We start from the raw sequence: 19,590 nt of genomic DNA on the forward strand, positions 1-19,590 counted from the left end.
TAAAATAACTTATATTGATATAAAATAATATTATTGTCTCTCTCTCTCTCTCTCTAATTGTTGATTGGGATATGTATATAATACAGTTCGAAGTAAAATCTAAATTGATGTAAATCGTGTGTGCGCGCGCGCGTATAATATACCGTGCAAGTGATTGTCTGAGTGTAATCTGTAACGAGTGAGGTGGCACCATGATTAAATTCATTACATTGAAATGTAAAATCACAATAGTACATCATTAGAAACTATAAACATCACTTTATTTTATCGTTAACAAAAATAAAAATAAAAATTCATACACTGCCATATTAAACATTCAAGAATCCACTGAACACTGATACTTGTCTTCTATACTTTTGGCTGAAAAAGATATGATTGTTTGTGCCTTTAAGTTAAAGCTTTGAAATAGCATATGTAGGAAGATTGTTTAACCTTTTGGGTAGCTCCAAATCTTCCCATCCTTCATCATCAAGCTTAGAGAAGTAACGGTCAACGTCCCTATCACTTACAAGCTCCAATTTGGAAGGCTCCCACTACCAAAAAAATCATCATGAGAACCAAAGAACCACAATTTCAATAATACTAATTAATTCATGTGATGGAATGTTCATGAGTTAATGGGAAACAATGGTACACAATCAAACTGGCTACACACCTTAGGGTTCCTGTCTTTATCTATCAGAATAGCTCTACAACCCTACAGTAAGGCATAACCATTTAGTAAGGCATGAAAGAAAAATAATCTAAAAGAGAACTATGTATAGGAATGATCAGAAAACCTCAAAGAAATCCTTGCTGCAGTGTCCTCGTAGCATATGACAGAGAATTCTATACTCACAAACAAGGCATTGACCAACACCTAGGAGCCTTTCTTCTCTAATCTGAAAAAGCCAACAGAAATTAAGGAACATTCATTATAATAATAATGATGATAGTGTAATCATGATGGTAATGATATGATACGTGAATTCAAAGATTGCGGTGGTATTTGCAAGAAAAGAGAGAAAATCTTAATTAGCCAGTTTATTCTCCCTCTGGATGACAGACATAAACCAAGGTCATAGGTAGATTATTATCCTTGTCCATTTATTTCCTTGAGAGTCAATTCACAATAAAAACATGTTTCCAACAACCACCCCACTTCGGGCAATGGGAAAAATTAATAAATAGAAATATAAAAAAAAAGTCAACATAAGCCCATTCAAGCTTTCACCACATTTAAGCTCAATATAAGAGATTAGGTGGTAAGATGATCAAGCTCAATATCAGAGGTAGGTTAGTAAGTTGATATACATGGCAAGTACCCGACCAGATCTAGCAAACGTTGCAAGTGTCATTAGTTAGTTCATGCATGATCCAAGAGTGAGACACTTACATGCATTGAACATGATTATACAATATTTAACCGGTAGAAGATTATTATTTAAGAAGGGTGAAAGCTGATCCATGGAAGGATCAATTGATTGGAGTTCAACCTTTGGTTACTGTATGTTCTTGGGTGGAAATTTGGTTACATGGAGGAGCGAGAAAGAGAACGTGGTCACCCGATTAAGTGCTGGGTTGTGAAGGTTTGCTTTGTTCTTCGGAAAGCATTTTGCTGTCTCTCTTTTTTCTGAAAATATTCTTATCATCCTATCTCTTTACAATCATATTCTCTTTCTCTTTATGAATTTCTTGCTTTATATATTAAAAAAAAACCAACAAATATCCTTGAACATATAAAAGAGAAGTGAACTCTAGAATGTACATAAAACATAACTTTTAATACTTTCTGCATACGTACCAATCTAAGAAACACTTTAAGGCTTGTTGGAGATGCTTTCTTTAAGGTTTGAATAGTTGTAGAAATCCAATTATCAGCATTACTCACAGCTTCCATCTCCTAAATCAGCAGGATAAAATTATGGTTGCTAAATGGCAAGAGTTAATCCTTGATAATGAGCAAGAATATTAATAAGATAATTTTAATAGCATAACTCAACATAACTTACAAGAGAAAATAATATTTCCTCAACTGTTTTTCTAGAGAAACACTTATTGATGACATCTATCCTGCAATGAGCCACCACAATAAACAGAGATAAATGAGAAACAACAAAACTAAGCTAGTGCGTTCTGTTTCAATTATTTGAAAACAATAAAGAAAACAAACACCATATTGTACTAAAAACGTATATTTATAGAGCTCGCAAAAATCTTTCATTTTAATGCTTTTTTAGATAAAAGAAAAATTATGTTACTTAAGAACAAATAAGTACAAGGGCAACGGATAAGATATCTCCAAAATAGAAACCAAAAATAAAAAACCAAGACAAACTAGATAAGCACATAAAATAAGCAAAGTTCTGCAATTACCCCTTAAAGTAGCCATTAAGCACCACAAAGAAGTTTGTTTGAAAATATGTAAATAGGCTAACCAAATCTTGTAAGTACAGTAATCAAGATATTTGTGAATCTTGTAATTATTGCATTAACTCTATATAATAAAGCCTCTGCTATGTAATATAAACACGCGTTTCATCACAAGTTCCTCTTTTCTCTTCCACTTTACTTGGTATATAGAGTCTAAAAAGAGACAATTCTAATCTGTGCATACTTGATGGACCACCCTGCCCACAGGTGAATTTTTTTTTCTGATAAACTATGTTTCAGCTCTGGTTTCTGGTCTCCCAGCACCGTGTAATTTTTCTGTGCATACTTGATGGACCACCCTGCCCACAGGTGAATTTTTTTTTTCTGATAAACTATGTTTCAGCTCTGGTTTCTGGTCTCCCAGCACCGTGTAATTTTTCTGTGCATACTTGATGGACCACCCTGCCCACAGGTGATTTTTTTTTCCTGATAAACTATGTTTCAGCTCTGGTTTCTGGTCTCCCAGTACCGTGTAATTTTTCTGCTGATAGCCTAAGTCTCATTGCATACTGCTGGCTAACAACTTTTCTGACAAGCTTTTTAACCAGCGACCACACCTCTGAACTACTCTGGTTTGGATCAGCCCATCCTTCGTAGTTTAGATCACTCATCCAAAGTGCAGTCACTTTCATCTGTGCACCTCGCCTCTCTCTCTCCTCTACCAAGATCTGCACTAATCTCATTCAACTAGCTTCTTTTTGGTCGTGCCCTCTCACGTAGCACCCTTCTGATCCCTGTTGCACTGTTTTTCTCCGTTGTCTTCTAACTCGTGGTTGGATCTAGCTCTACTTACGCGGAATGTTGAAAATCTGAATTTTATTGTTTCATCATTCATTTAATAGGTTTATAACTTATAGACCAAAGTGAGTAATTACTTTCCTAATACACTTCTTAGTATTGTGTATTCATTGGGTAAAAATCCAATATCCAGGATGAATAAAAACAAAATGTGGTCAAAAGATCAAGTTTCAAAGTAGAATATCAAGCCATGGCCTTGCCACTTGCGAACTCATTTGGTTAAAACAGTTACTTAAAGAGCTCCAATTTGGGGATAACATGCAAATTACACTCTTCAACAATAATTAGGCTGCATTGCATATCGTCTACAATCTAGTGTTTCACAAGAGGACCAAATATATTGAGATGGATTCTCACTTTATTAATGAGAAAATCCTATCTAGAGACACCACCACTAGCTTTGCCAACTTAAATGATCAATTGGCAAGTGTTTTCACCAAGTCTTGGAGAGGTTCTCGGTTAAGTTATATATGTAACAAAAGGATTTCATGATCTCTTTTCTCTTCCTCTTTACAAAGCTAAAATTAACACTTCATCTCATAAAAACAAAAACTTATCCTTGAAAATTCTAGCATAATCCTCCAACCATGACCATCGATAAACAATATACAAGACACCAACAAATAGCGTTGCCATCTTTACTCCTCTGGTTATCCAAAAACCTCTAAAATCAACCAAAGAATCTACAACAATAACAGATATAAAGTGTAAGAATGCGCCAAGGGGGTTCTGATTATTGATCTTAACTTCCAGTCAACAACGTATTTCAATGAGATCCCTTTGAAATAACTCCTCTCAGCCATCATTACAGCCAAAAAAAAAAAAAAGGAACGATAGGAATGGATTTCAATTAAAATGAACAATTCGTTCTAGTATTAGGGTCCCCCAGGAACAACATTCCATTATATAAATTGTTCTGTACATGGAATCAGAACTCCAACCAGAATGAATAAATGCCCAAGCTTGAAAAATTTTACAATTTTATAATATATTGATATTAGAAAGAGACAAGCAAAATTACAACCAGGAGGATAAGATACAATACTAAACAGTAAAGCAAAAGGAAAACAATAATCCACAAAGGCTCAAATATATCAAGCTGTCCAATCTCTCTTCATATGGAGATCAAAGTAGACTGTAGAACACCTTATATATATATATATATATATTATTTATTTATATTGCATACCAACCTGTGACATATACTATCCTCTTTTAGGAAAGGTTGCTGCGAGTACTTATCGATAATTGCAGATACTGCAGTTGGATCACTAGTTTCCACCTTGCATAATGATTCTTCCAATAAAGACAATTTCTATGCATTGATTAAAAAAGGCAACAAATCAGGGACTCAAATTAGAAACCAGAGAGTTAATACATCACATAATATGTTAAGAAAGAATTATTATGCACTATAAAATTGTAATAATGTGATACGATACCACCCTTAAGGGCATTTAGGGAAAGCAATTTGGATGAGTCAGTAACTGTGTTATAAGTGTGACTGAAACAGAGTACACTTAGGATGAAATAGAAGGAAAAGCTAAATAAATGGTGGATGGCTGGGAGCGTGGGAAACATATGGGATATTGCTAGGACTCTTCTCTCACTTACTGCTTACAGTAGCTGTTGGAAACTAATTAAAAAAACAGCTCATCCTACATATAAAAAGGTTAACACCTCATTTAGGCGCTAAACTGTCTACTCCTTACTCAGCAGGTGCAAACCCATCATATGCCCGAATCCTTTGGTAATAAAGTGTCACCAACTTTCGAGATACATATGAAAAGCATCTCTAACTTTCTAATATCTATCCATAGATATTTCATGATAAACTTTTAACCCCCACGTCTGAAAACCATTTGATTAACCATTATATTTAAAACTGCACTAAATTTTCAGTGATTTGTGCATGCACATTTTTATGAGGGTAGGTATCTATTTACCAAAGACATAAATCATCAGAAGACCACACAATTATAATAGAAGGTAGCATACCGATGAAGGGACAAAATGTGTTGCAAGACCACAAGCAAGCATTTCTGCACCATCCAACCTGGCCGCCGTAAGACCAGCATATTCTCCTGCAATTTGTTTTCCAAGAGAAAGGAGGAAAAGGGGGAAAGAGAATGTTATTACATTTTCAAATTAGCAGTTTGAGAATGCTGAAAAGCTGTTGGAATTATAACCAGAAGTGTTCAAATAAATAGTATGATCCATATATACGGTAAAGAACTAATTCAACCAAAAAGCTTAAGCTATTAGGTGAAGGCACATTAATGATTTTATATTTTATATTATATTTCTTTAAAACACTCTTCACACAAAAGTCCATTGGGCTTGAAGGGTGGACAATGCATCAATTCCTCCTACCTACGCTATGAAACTCCACAATATTTAATTATTTAGTAATAGAATGGAGGCGGTGAGAATCGAACTCGTGACCATTTAGTCACAAAAGCTCTTATACCATATTAAAAACTAATCCAATTTAAAAGCTTAAGTTATTAGGTGAAGGAATATTAATGATCTTATATTTTATATTAAATTTCTCTAACATATACAATCTAACCACGCGAGAGAAAGTATACCTTCAAGAAAAATTCAAGAATCTTAACCTCTTCCCTCCCCAACCCCCACTTCTCTCTCTCTCTCTGTGTGTGTGTGTGCGCGCTTGCGGGCGGGTGGGTGCGTGCGTTTAAAAGATGTTAATTTAACTGACTAAAACAGCAATGTACCAAAAGTAAGCAGGAGACTTCATCAGTAACAGGAACTATCAAAAGATTGAAGAATTATGTAACCTTAATATCAAGGAAACCAATTATAACCAATTCAATTCATAGAGATTTAAGATATAACACACATACCAAAAAATCCAGCCAGTCTAGACAAGAAATATGAGGCACCTACATCAGGAAATAAACCCAAAGCTGTTTCTGGCATTGCAAAGACCTGCAAATAGTCCACTGTTACATGAAGGTCATGAAGTACAAGCAGAAAATTAATCAATGAAGATTTGGGTGTTAGATAGATGTAAAAGGGAAGGCATATATGCATAGGCTACTTCAAACCAACCTCCTTCGCTATAATCATTTTCCTTTTTAGACAGAAAACAAATTTAATAGGAGAAAGAGGAGGAAGAGTCTAAAAAAATAATAAGAATAAGATATCCACGAAAGTGCCCATGGTACTGTGCAATTATGTAGACATCTGCCAGTGGTTGAGGAGAAATACCAGATACTTTGAAAGACAATATTATGAAAATAGGTTTAGTTATGAACACATGATATTAAGAGAATTTGGCAGGCCATGCTTAGTAAATTGTTGACTTCATCCAGCCAAAGGTACACAACTAACTTGAAAAACTCATTTTCTATTGTAAAAAGAACACATGAAACCAACTGATAACAGATCCACAAAGATAAAAAGGTTACGAAAAGCAAGCAAAAGAAATATTATCCAAATGTCAGATCGTTTCCATGTATGCACATTTAGAATTGATACCACTTACATTTTTTTAATATGGCAAACAGTCCATAATTATACCTACCGACTCTAGTTATCATAACATACTTTGTTCATATGATATATCATGGAAAATAGGATTCAATATATCAACCAAACCTACGGGTGCCACTAAAATTTGAAACCAGTAAGAGAACTCAATATTTCCTATTTCATTTGAAACATGATGGGAGTAAACAAAGAAAAGAGTCATATGATGTGAACCATGTTTTCAACAACAAAATGTAATTAATATAATGATACAGTTTCCTCATTACTATAATTACATGTGTTAGAAAAGTCTAATTTAAAACTATTAAGATGACCTTCACTTAACAACTTGGGCTTTTAGGTAAGATGGTTATTTAATATCATATCAATGCCGATGACAAAGTGGTTACAACATTATGATCCAGTTGCAAGATATAGGGCTTGGAGTTCTACATCGAAAACATAAGGTTCTAGTGTGGGGTTTATATGGACTTTGGACTTTCCTACCTTACGAGCTAGCTTTTGGGGTTAGCCTCTTCCAAGGTTCGTATCGTATGAGTTCAATCCCCACCTCCCCTCATTCTTCTAAGAAATATTTAACTGTGGAAATTCTTAACGCATGTAGGTTGGCATGTATATTATCCTCCCTTTAAGCCCAATGGTCTCTTGTATGAGGGAATATGTCAGAGAAGTCTAATATAAAACCATTAAAGTGACCTTCACTTAATAGCTTAAGATTTTAAGTAAGATGATTGTTTAATAACATGATTTGTTAGTCTATACATAGGTCATATATGCCAAGATTGTTACAAATGTAGTTGTTTCGAGGACTTCTTAGGACTATGTGAAAACATTTGTCAATTGACCATTTGAATTGACAAATCTAATGTCATGTCTCCAAACATGATCTTCTATCTGATAATGACACAACCTATCTAATTATGTTTGGTTCCTTCACGAAATACTACATTTGAGAGTTGCAATGCAGTTTGATTATCACAAACAAGCATCATTTGCATAACCCACTTAAAGTGGAGTTTTTAAGCAATTATTTTAATCAAATAAGTTCACAAGTGGTTGAGGTTATGGCTCGATATTTTCCTTCGATACTTGATCTTGAAACCATATTTTGTTTCTTACTTTTCCAGGATGATTTCAAACAATGAATACATAGTACCCATTAATGGATATTCTATTAGTAAGAGAACATGCCCAATCAGCATTTCAATGTCTAACTGTCTTAAGAGCTCCTTCTTCTTAGCTAAGGCTTTTTCATGGAGCTCCTCTGATATATTTCGGATATGGATCACCACATCCCAATGATCCTTACATGGGGAATAAAAGAATTCACTAGCCACACTAACTGCAAAGGGAGAGATCAAGATGGGTAACTATGAGTAGTTTAGTTTCTCGACCAATCTTCTATATCGATGGGCTAGGACAAGTGGGCCCAAGTCCAGCAATGCAAAGAAGGAGAGTTAGTTACAGGAGAGAAAGAGAGGGGACTTAAGAATGTGGTTATAAGCAGCAAAAGGGGGTGAGGGAGGAGTATATGTATATTGACTAGAGTTTGGGGAATTGGGCAAGGGATACTGTTGGAGTCCCTTGGTGTTTCATTCTTTTGCCTAGTTGTTCCTTTTTTTAAATTTCAAGGCTGTGTTAGCCATATCAGTAGTGTTTTATTTTGATAGGTACTTTAAGGAACTTGTCTCCTTTTTAATCTGTATGTGAATCCAATTTCATCAATTGAGGTTCTATCAAATTGGTATCAGAGCACTTTTGATCTTGGGAGTGCTTTCAGGTCCAGATTTGTGAAGACATGACAACTATGAGAGTGAATCTTAAAGCTTGGGAGAAGGTCAGCACAACAAAGGTCAAGGAGTTGATACAAAAAATGATAAAGACCATAGATGTGTGGGAAGAGAAGCAAAAGGCTCTAACTATGGAAGCCAAGAAACAATTTATGGCAATTATCAGTCCAAGAAGGGTCAAGAGGAAAAAATTGAAGTAGACAAAGGAAACAAAGAAAAAGAAGGTCACGCAGAAGACGAAGAAGTACATTGGAACACCAAAGAAGAAGTGGATGACGATGAAGTTGCAGAAAAGGAAAAAAATAAAGATGCAAAAGAAATTGGAGAAGAAGATCAAGACGAAGAAGAAGAGGTAGAGGTTGAAGAAGAAGAAGAGAAGGATGAGGAAGAGATGGAGGCAGCATTCTTAGATGGTTTGAAGGACGAGATTTTTCAGCAACGGAAATGGTGGGCATCACGTCGTGAGCTCAACGTGACGAAGAGAAACGAGCATCTTAGGCAAGATGACTACCTCGATGGCTCGATGGGCCAAAGTGAGCCAATGGCTAATGGGTCTAGAATGGGCCTTCATTTACGACCAACATTAATAACCCGGAGCAGAAGTCAAAATAGAGAGTCATTTGTTTCAACAAGTATGGGCTCTGGAACACGAAGTGCAAAAAGAACTTACACTAGTGGACCTAATCCAAATGGGTATAACAAATCAATTGGGCCGCAAACGAGGGCCAATGAATTAAATCCTATACTAGATCAAGCCACAGTTGAGAATGAAGAGCGGCAAGGATCCACGTATGGTGGTTTATTAGGAGGCGGCAGGAACAGAGATAGACGCGATGCGAGGTCGTCGGAGGAGATGGCTGACTGCTGGCGATGCAACCTACGCTTCGGACCATGCGTGCAGTAACCCGCAACTCCATGTAATGTTAGGAGAGGGAGTCGAAAGCGAAAACGGGGATGACGAGGTGGTGGTGCACGTGATCGGAGAAGAAGAGCTGACTATGTGCTTGACTGTGAATCTCATGAAGCTTGTGTTTCTAAATGTTGTAGCTGATCCCAATTATTCAACAAGGTACACAGAATTGAAAGGCAGGCCATGTAGGGTCTAAAACAATCAACATCAACAACACCTTTATTGTAAAGAAACAATTCAACCCAAAAGCTTATTTGGGTGAGGCTACATTAATGATTTAGTTAAATGTAAAAGAATACGTTGTGTATTGATCTGTGTCAGGGAGTTACAATATATAGAGACCCTAATGGGCTTAAGTGTAAGGCCCAAACCTAATCCAAACCTAATCCTAATACAGTCAGAATACAGTCAGACTATTTACGGATAAGACAGAATCCAATCATATCTAATCAAATCTAATCATATCATATCTAATATTCTAACACTCCCCCTCAAGCTGGTGCGTATATATTATGAGCACCGAGCTTGTTACAAATGTATTCAACCCGAGGACCTCTAAGAGCTTTAGTGAAAACATCTGCTAGTTGATTAGACGAGTTGACAAAAGCTGTCTTGATTTCTCCTGACTGAATCTTTTCCCGAATGAAGTGACAATCAATCTCTATATGTTTGGTCCTCTCATGAAAAACAGGATTAGAGGATATATGTAGCGCAGCTTAATTATCACAGATGAGTGTCATGGGTTGTTTCTGTTCACAAAGATGAAGCTCCTGAATCAACTGCTTTAACCAGATCAACTCACAGGTAGTATTTGCCATTGCACGATACTCAGCTTCTGCACTAGATCGGGAAACAACAGGTTGTTTCTTACTTTTCCATGAGATTAAGTTTCCTCCGAAGAAGACACAATAACCAGAAGTAGAGCGTCTGTCCGAGGGTGATCCTGCCCAATCGGCATCTGAGTAACCACAAATTTCTGTATTTCCCTGATCCGAATACAACAAACCTTTTCCTGGTGCTCCTTTGATGTATCGGAGGATCCTCACAGCAGCATCCCAATGTGAATCACAAGGGGAATCAAGGAACTGACTGGCCGTACTGACAGCGAAAGAAATATCTGGCCTAGTCACAGTAAGATAATTGAGCTTCCCAATTAGCCTCCGATAACGTCCAGGATCAGATAACGGCTCCCCCTGTCCGGGTAATAACTTGACATTAGGATCCATAGGTGTATCAACTGGTTTACTCCCCAACATACCAGTTTCTTCTAGGATATCCAAGGAATATTTCCTTTGACAGATAGAAATGCCCTGTCTTGATTGCGCCACCTCAATTCCCAAGAAGTAACGCAGCTTCCCAAGGTCCTTTGTTTGAAATGTACTAAACAAATGCTGTTTTAACTGACGAATTCCGTCTTGATCACTTCCGGTGAGAATGATGTCGTCAACATAGACTAACAAATAGATACACTTATCAGGAGATGTAATCCTATAAAACACAGAATGGTCAACTTTACTGCGGATTAAGCCAAACGCCTGAACAGCAGAACTGAAGCGACTGAACCATGCTCGAGGAGACTGCTTGAGACCATATAAGGATTTCCGAAGACGACACACCTTTCCAGACTCCCCCTGAGCAACAAAACCAGGTGGTTGCTCCATGTAAACTTCTTCTTGTAAATCACCATGAAGAAAGGCATTTTTTATGTCAAGTTGAAGGAGTGGCCAGTGACGAACAGCAGCAAGGGCAAGAAAGAGGCGGACTGACGCCATCTTAGCGACCGGAGAAAATGTATCGCTATAATCAAGGCCAAAGATTTGAGTAAAACCCTTGGCAACTAAACGTGCCTTGAGACGATCAATATGGCCATCAGGTCCAACTTTCACAGTAAAAACCCAGCGACAACCAACTATAGACTTCTCTGGAGGAGCAGAAACAAGGTCTCAAGTGCCATTGGAATGAAGTGCAGTCATCTCATCAAGCATTGCTTGGCGCCACCCTGGATGGGAAAGTGCTTCACCTGTGGTCTTAGGAATAGAAATAGAAGAAAGACTAGAAACAAAGGTGAAATGAGGTGAAGAAAGACGGTCAAAACTCAAAAAGGTATAAAGAGGATAAGGGTTACGAGTAGTACGTGTACCTTTTCTTTGAGCAATAGGAAGAGTCTCTGATGAAGGATCCGGAGGGGAAGAAGCAATAGCAGTGGGCGATGAGTCAGCAAGAGTCGAGTCGACAGGAGGCACAGTTTTGCGACGCTGATAGGTGAGAAGTGGACGGTCCTCAGGTATAGAAGCAATAGGTTGCTCATCTGGAATAGAAGCACCTGCAGCTGGCAAAGACAAGTCAAGAAAAGGAACAGGAAGTACATGATCAACCTGTGACATCTGAGATGGGATAGAATTAAAGGGTTGTTGATCAAGAAAAGTGACATCAGCGGAAACTAAGTAACGCTTAAGGTCGGGAGAATAACAACGATAACCCTTTTGAAGACGAGAATAACCAAGAAAGATACATTGAAAGGCTTTGGATGTTAACTTATCCTTACCAGGAGTGAGATCATGAACAAAACAAGTACAACCAAAGACATGTGGAGTTAGAGGATAGAGAGGAACATCTGGAAGCAATAGATTATGAGGAATGTCATTGTGGAGCACAGATGAAGGCATGCGATTGATGAGAAAACAAGAGATGAGTACAGCATCTGCCCAGAAGTGAAGAGGAACCTGCATATGAATAAGAAGGGTACGGGCAGTTTCAATGAGATGTCTGTTTTTACGTTCAGCCACCCCATTTTGTTGTGGAGTGTGAGGACAAGTAGTTTGATGTAAAGTACCTTGTGTGGCCAAGAAATTAGAAAAATCAATAGAAACATATTCCTTAACATTATCACTACGTAGAATACGAATAGAAACACCAAATTGAGTATGGATCTCAGTAGAAAACTTTTTATAAATGGAAAATAACTCAGAACGATTTTTCATTAAATAGGTCCAAGTGCAACGGGAAAAATCATCAATAAAGGTAACGAAATACCGAAAACCTAAGACAGACAAGGTACGACTTGGACCCCAGATATCTGAATGAACAAGAGAGAAAGGGGCATCAGCTCGTTTATTGACTCGACTGGCAAAAGAGGAGCGTGTATGCTTCCCTTGTTGACATGACACACAATCTAAAGACTGAAGACCGGACAAAAGAGGAACCATTTTCTGCAACTTTGAAAGACTTGGATGACCAAGGCGACTGTGGATAAGTTGTGGATGACCAAGGCTCTGATACCAAATGTAACAGCCCCAAACCCTGTAGCATGATATTGTCCGCTTTGCCCTCAGGCTCACGGTTTTGTTTCTTGGGACACCCCACAAAAGGCCTCCCACTAGAAGAGGTATCCACACCCTTATAAGGCATGCTTCGTTCCCCTCTCCAACCGATGTGGGACATTACATCCTCCCCCACTGGGAATACAGCGTCCCCGCTGTACACACCGGTCCAGGGCCAGGCTCTGATACCAAGTTAAATGTAAAAGAATACGTTGTGTATTGATCTGTGTCAGGGAGTTACAATATATAGAGACCCTAATGGGCTTAAGTGGAAGGCCCAAACCTAATCCTAATACAGTCAGAATACAGTCAGACTATTTACGGATAAGACAGAATCCAATCATATCTAATCAAATCTAATCATATCATATCTAATATTCTAACAGATTTATATATCTCAACACGCCCCCTCACACGAGAGCCCACTGGGCTTGAAGAGTGGACGATACACAGGCCCACCTACCTATGCGAAGCACCTACCTGTGCGAAGAAATAAATCCCACTAGAAAGAAAGTGGGGGGCGGTGAGGATCGAACCCGGTACACCGAGGCTCTGATACCATGTAAAGAACCAATTCAACCCAAAAGCTTAAGCTTTTGGGTGAGGCTACATTAATGAATTATATATCTCAACATTTATCCTAAACTAGTTAGGATAAAAGTGGGTAAGATATTTCAATGCTCTCAAAGGTTGAAAAAGGTCCAAAAGATTTTGAAAGAAGGAACTATTCTTTACAGGATAGAAATAATTATGGATCAGCTCAATCAATTACTAGAACTTCATCTAATGAAGAAAATAGTTGAGTCCTTTATCGTATTGCCTATTCTAGATCTTCTGAACCCTCATCAATGAAGATGAAGGTTTTATGTAGCTTTGTTTGTAGAATATTATCACGTCCCAATGATGGAAAGCTAAGATATTTTGGGGGTGAAACACGTATTATTAGTATAATTACATGATTTGTTAGACTATTTGATAAATCTAGATACTATTTAGCCCTTATAATGAATCTAAACATTATTTTCATAATAATGCTCTCAACAAAACGTACTGTATTCTCAGTAGCAATACGAAATCTTCCATGGATAGAAGCACCAGCACCACCTCCCATGACAATTCCATTAAGAATTGAAACCTTCAAATGTTTTCAAACAAGTAAAAGGAAAATGTATTATATGTCAGACTCATGAATGCAAAAGCAAAACAGAAAAAGCTTTTGTACATAAGAAAGAGTTACCTGGGGTTTACTATATGTTGCCATCAAGTAATTCAATCTATACTCAGCCTCAAAAAATTTTGCACCCTTCCACCAATCACCTATTTCCATAGGAAATAAAAAACTATTAAATCTGCATTAAAATTAGATACTACAATTGCAAACACATGCATTCAATTTATAGAACCCTCTCGTCTCATAATAGGTGTCTGGTATGTGCCATAAGTTCACACATGGATTTCCAAAGTAGAAGAATATTTCATGTTAAAATAGCTTCCCTCTCATATTAAGGTTGTAACTATTGAATGAAGAGGAAATAAGAAGAGATTGAATGAATTCCATGTGTTTGTGTTACACAACGGTGATTATATAACAAGAGTTTCAATGAATCTATACACTACTTTTACACTTAATTACACACTATTTTACACTGTTTGAACACAGTATTAAACTGTTGGTCTACACTGAACACAATGTTAGCATATAAGTCATATATGTTGAACAATGAGGAAATGAGAGGCATAATTTGAATTTTGTTTGTCTCAATATCACAACAGAAACTCTATTATATAAATTGACTATAATTTTACGATGTGGGACTTTATCCCTCACATATTTTGGAGATTGGGAATAATTAGATATTTTCAAAAAGTAATCATGTTGAAGCAAAATATCAAGCCACGACATTGGCTACTTATGAACTCATTTGGCTCAAACAATTACCTAAAGAACTGAAATTTGGATAAATTGTGCAAGCAACGCTCATTTGTGAAAATTAAGCTGCATTGCATATTGCCCTATTCCATTATTTCATGAGGAACAAATACATCAAGATGGATTGTCATTTCTTCAAAGAAGATATCTTATCAGAAGATATCATCAATTCAAATTATCAGCTGGTGGATGACTTCACTAACTCTTTCAAAGAAAGGAAGAGAAAAGAAGAGAGAAAAGAGTTAAAACGTAAAATACTCTGTATATTTTCTAATTGATACAAAAGATGAACAGTACAATAACATAAATAGTGGAGTTGCACATGACAGCTCAGCAACAAAGGTAAATTCTAGAATTAGTACCCCTCACCTATTCTAGAAACTATTAATTGAGGTAAAAAAAACATGCAGTAAAATTGTAACAAAAATAGAAAAGAATATCCTCAATACAAAAAGACTATAATATGCTTAATACTCTTTGGGGGGTCATCTATAAGTTATACAAAACAAGCTTGGTGCATATATGACCTATATGGTCCACCTTGAGGAGTAGTATTGGAAACCATGTAAATAATATCTAGTTTCATTGTATAGACTAACCAAAATCATGTAATTACGATAATTAAGATAACCATCATATCTATATTTATTAACTTTTTGGTTATATAATCTAGTCTCTTGTGTAGTTTAGACACAAATTTCACTAAATGTTTCTTGTTTCCTCCTTCCTTAACAAATATTGTACCCCAAAAAATTTTAATTAAAAAAATATATATACCTTTGATTCCTTAATTAATGCAAAACCAACACTTAAGAGCAAATTAAAATATATAACAAAATAGAATAAACTAACCAAAAAAAGGCATATTGAAGAAATAAATAAATAAATGAAATGCAAAGAGCTCAAAATATCATCAAATTATCAACCTGAACAAGCATAAAAAGAAGTAATCAATCAGCAACAAAACTCGAGAAAATAATTTATCAAGCCCAATTTAAAACCCAAACCACTATAATTAGAAAGTTAAGCTAAACAGAATAACGAAAAAAAAGCTAAGTGGTTGTGCCCTTGTTCATGGATGATCAGGGTTCCAAAGCAAAAGGGGAAGGGGACCTGTGTAATGGTTTCCGGGGAATGGCAGCTTGGTTGTGGGTGATTTGGCTATGAAGGGGTGTTGCTGGAGCAGTGGCTAACAGCAAGGTTAATGGCTGGAACTGGAATGGGCTTGGTGTGCAGGAACCATGGCATAGACAAAGTGGGGCTTGGTTGGGTAGTGACTAGGCACTTGGGTTCTGTGGTGGCTACAAGAGATTGGGGTTATTTCTGATTTGAGTGAAGGTTCTAGGTTGGGTTCAGGGTAAGTTGCTCCCCAGGCCTTTGCAATGGTATGTCTAATTTACGTGAGTGGAGGCAGTTAGTTGTGCATATCTGCTGCTGGGTTTGTGTGGTAGATTAATAATGACTTTTCACGGCTGTTTGAATGTATTTTGGCTGTTTGAGCTTCGCGTTTGCAAGGCGCTCAATTGTTGTCTTGATGGAGTTTTGATTTTGTTGTTTTTTGGCCTGTTGGAGGGAGATGCTTAAACTATGTTGTTTCTGGTCTTGCAATTGAGTAATAGAGTGAATGGAAGTAGTGCAAGTGAGTGATGAAATGGATGTTTGCAAGTTATAAACTTAAGAGATTTACAGATTTGGGAGTTGAAAATTGTAGTTCATAGACAGGTTATTACTCAAATCACAATCAACATGAAGTCGTACATGTGCAGTGCAAGTATAAAATCATGTTATATAAGAATTAGCACACAAAAATTATTAAAAAAATAGCTCAGAAAACCTTACTTTCTTATAACAGAGATTAAGAAACTCTGCTTTGCACTCAAAAACTCTCAATCATAATGGCCAATAAAGGACAAATATAGAGACTTCTCCCTTAGTCTCTCTGTTTCTCATCCTACACAGCCAGAAATTCAAAGCTCTCCCTTTCGCATTCACTCTCTTAGTTTCTTTTCTTTTTTTTACTGTCATAATCCCCTAACTCTTTGATACCAATAGATGCATGGATGGTAAGAGCAGTAGAAATGGGCATGGTCTAAAAATGATAGAGCATGTGATCTTTGCTTGCCTCCATCATCTTCTACCCTCCTAATTACTCGTAAGCGTGCCACTGGTTACAGAGGAACTAATAAGTTGAAAAATCATTCGATTCTAACTAAAAGATGGAGAATTGCTTTGGTGAAATTTTGTGAATTGGGCCATGAGTTTAATTGATGGGTTAAAATGCACCCAAGGATCATAAGGTGGCAAAATAAAATTAATAAAATCAGATAAAATCAATTAAACATATGAGATGAAATCATAAAAACCTAGGACAAAATACAGCCTTCACGGATATGTAAGGAATATGATGGTTAAATCATGCGACCAATTGAGTAAAAAAAAAAACATACGTCCTCTCGCATCACGAGCAACGGCTGCAACATCACCACCAGCACAAAATGCCCTTCCATTTCCCTGATATAGGCAGCCATGAGACATGCCAAAAGTCAGAAAATCCAGATTCTTTTTGAAGATGAGAAGACCATGTTGCTTATCAAATTATACTATTGTTCCATCCATGACTTCTCACTCTAATAGTTAAGGTACGAAAAAAATACATTTACATATATTTACATGAATTGTTTTAACAGTAGAAGTTTGCAAAAAACAAATGACTAAGCAAAATACAAGATTGCTGCATCCTCTCTAACATTAAAAAAATAAGGGGGGGTTCACCCAACCAGAAATAAAATTTGGATATTTGCGAAAACGGAATGCCAGAAAAAGATATTCATTAAAGAACAAATAACCACATTCTTACACAGAATGACCATTTTGTACTACTTGGAAAAACTTTACTCAGAGTTCCCTTTTCATAGCTTTCCCAATAAAATATTACTCCATCTTCTCTAAAAATGAAATTTTTTTATTTTCGTTTTGATAAGAGAAGAAAATTTTATTAGGGTAAAAGGAGTCCAAAGGTGGAGGATAAGATAGCCCCTGTAATTAAAGATGTTAAATATATATATATATATATATATATATATATATATATATATTCATACAGAACAACTCTCCAATCTCATTGCACAGACTTATCCAGAAAATTTCCTTAAAAGACACCATAAAGACGAAATAGACAATGTATTGTTTCAGAGAAGGTCCAGATCAAAAGCTTATGCAAAGCAATTGACTTTACGTTTTTGCATTTGCCATAAATAGCTTATGTAAAGCATTTAGTCGTTAATAATCAATAAAGATGTAAAAGGAGGAGACACATGAAGGAGCTGTTTTGGTTTTCCAGAAGACATGCAGGCTTGAACTATATCAGCTCATTGTCTAGCCAAAAAAAACCATAAAAAACCAAAATACAACTTGATATAAGAAAATACTTTAAACTTTATTGTACAGGAAAGTTTCCAAACATACATGTTGAAACTTTTTATAATAGGCAATAGTAATAATGGTACAAAACTTATTTTTCTATTGAAAAGAAAATAGCACTAATGCAATAAAGTAAAAGTGCAGATGAACACCACGCAAGTACACATGTTCCACACACAACTAAAATGTTTTTTTACCTCAAACTTAGGTTCATAGTCAATTTTGAAAGCAAAGGATGTGAAAATGTGCACCTTGGTTAGTGTATTCAGCATATGCAGAATTCTTATGAGAAACAGATATACTTATATTTCAAGAACTTACGTAGTAGTTTATTTATTGTTAGTTCAATGCTGCTAGTGCAAGCAGTTTCTTATGTTTCACTTCCACAGAGAGTCAATAATCCAAAAAAAAAACACTAAAACGAATGTGATCACTAAAAGGAAATTACCTTCATGATGATCAATTTAACATCAGAATTTCTCTCATCGTCATGAAAAATTTCAAGTAGCCGAGATACCTATAACAAGAAGAGACCAAGCAAAACACACACACAAAGTGAACATCAATATCACCTTTATCCTATAAACTAGTTAAAGAAAAAGAATCCAATCTATACAAAGAAATGGAATTACATGAATTTGAAACTCTCAGAGTTCAAAAGCTAAGATAGAATTAAAAATTAATTAAAAAAACAAAGAAAAACGAATTAAAAATGAAACCTCAACTCAGAGCTTCAGAAAAAAAAAAATAATAATAATAATTAAACAGGTAAAGTGATGCATTGAACAGAAAAGATAAATAATGCAGTGTGAAATATCATAAAGGAGCGATATATAGTACACACCATATAAGAAGAGAGGGCATTCAATTGCTTAGGCCTGTTTAGTGTCAAAACTCTCGCAGATGATTTACGCTCCACCAGAATCTGTTGAACAAAACGAAAAACAGTTCAGAACTTCATTTTTTTCTTTTTTTAAGAAAATGAAGGAAAATGAAAATACAAATTGAAAGGGGAAAAAAACAAAGGAGTTGGAAATTGAAGTTTTCTGTGAAACTATGGAAGCTGAATATTAACACAAAATTAAGAGGAGAGAGAGAGAGAGAGAGAGAGAGAGAGAGAGACCTGATCGTCGTTGGATTTGGTGGAAGAAGCCATAATTGGTTGGTTTTGTTTGGGGATTTTCTCGTGTTCCCGTCGGCGAGGAAGGACAAATGCTGTGGACTGTGGTGGTGTTGCTGAAGTACTGACTCAACTCTATGATTCAGAGTTTTTTACTTTTTTATTTTTTTATTTCTAACAATATTATTCATAACCGGGATCTGTCGATATGTCCGTAATTCGTTAAGGTAGAGTTTGGTTGAAGATTTATTTTGAGATTGATGGGAAAGTGTAGGTGAATATTGGAAAATACCACGATTGGTTCAGGTTTTTAAAAAAAAATATTAGGCAAATAGGATAGATGGGGAAATGAATTTTGTGTTGATTTTTGGATA

At 36.2% G+C, this 19,590-nt stretch overlaps 1 protein-coding gene across 1 annotated transcript; it reads right to left on the reverse strand.

Moving 5' to 3' along the window:
• Positions 1–238: 238 nt before the first annotated feature.
• Positions 239–19,358, reverse strand: LOC133303241 (3-hydroxyisobutyryl-CoA hydrolase 1-like). The gene is made up of 14 exons (XM_061503121.1): positions 19,220–19,358; positions 18,941–19,021; positions 18,545–18,613; positions 17,124–17,187; positions 13,984–14,063; positions 13,798–13,881; positions 6,078–6,162; positions 5,209–5,294; positions 4,404–4,525; positions 1,992–2,052; positions 1,784–1,882; positions 780–881; positions 656–697; positions 239–533 (listed from the first exon to the last, which is right to left on the reverse strand). The coding sequence occupies exons 1-14, from the start codon at positions 19,250–19,252 to the stop codon at positions 393–395; spliced, it is 1,149 nt and encodes a 382-aa protein (XP_061359105.1). The 5' UTR covers positions 19,253–19,358; the 3' UTR covers positions 239–392.
• Between the last annotated feature and the right edge of the window lie 232 nt (positions 19,359–19,590).

Source organism: Gastrolobium bilobum, unplaced genomic scaffold (assembly GCF_033153095.1).
Source record: "Gastrolobium bilobum isolate Gb01-03AN ecotype WA unplaced genomic scaffold, APGP_CSIRO_Gbil_v1 utg67640, whole genome shotgun sequence".
Taxonomy (NCBI): Eukaryota; Viridiplantae; Streptophyta; class Magnoliopsida; order Fabales; family Fabaceae; genus Gastrolobium; species Gastrolobium bilobum.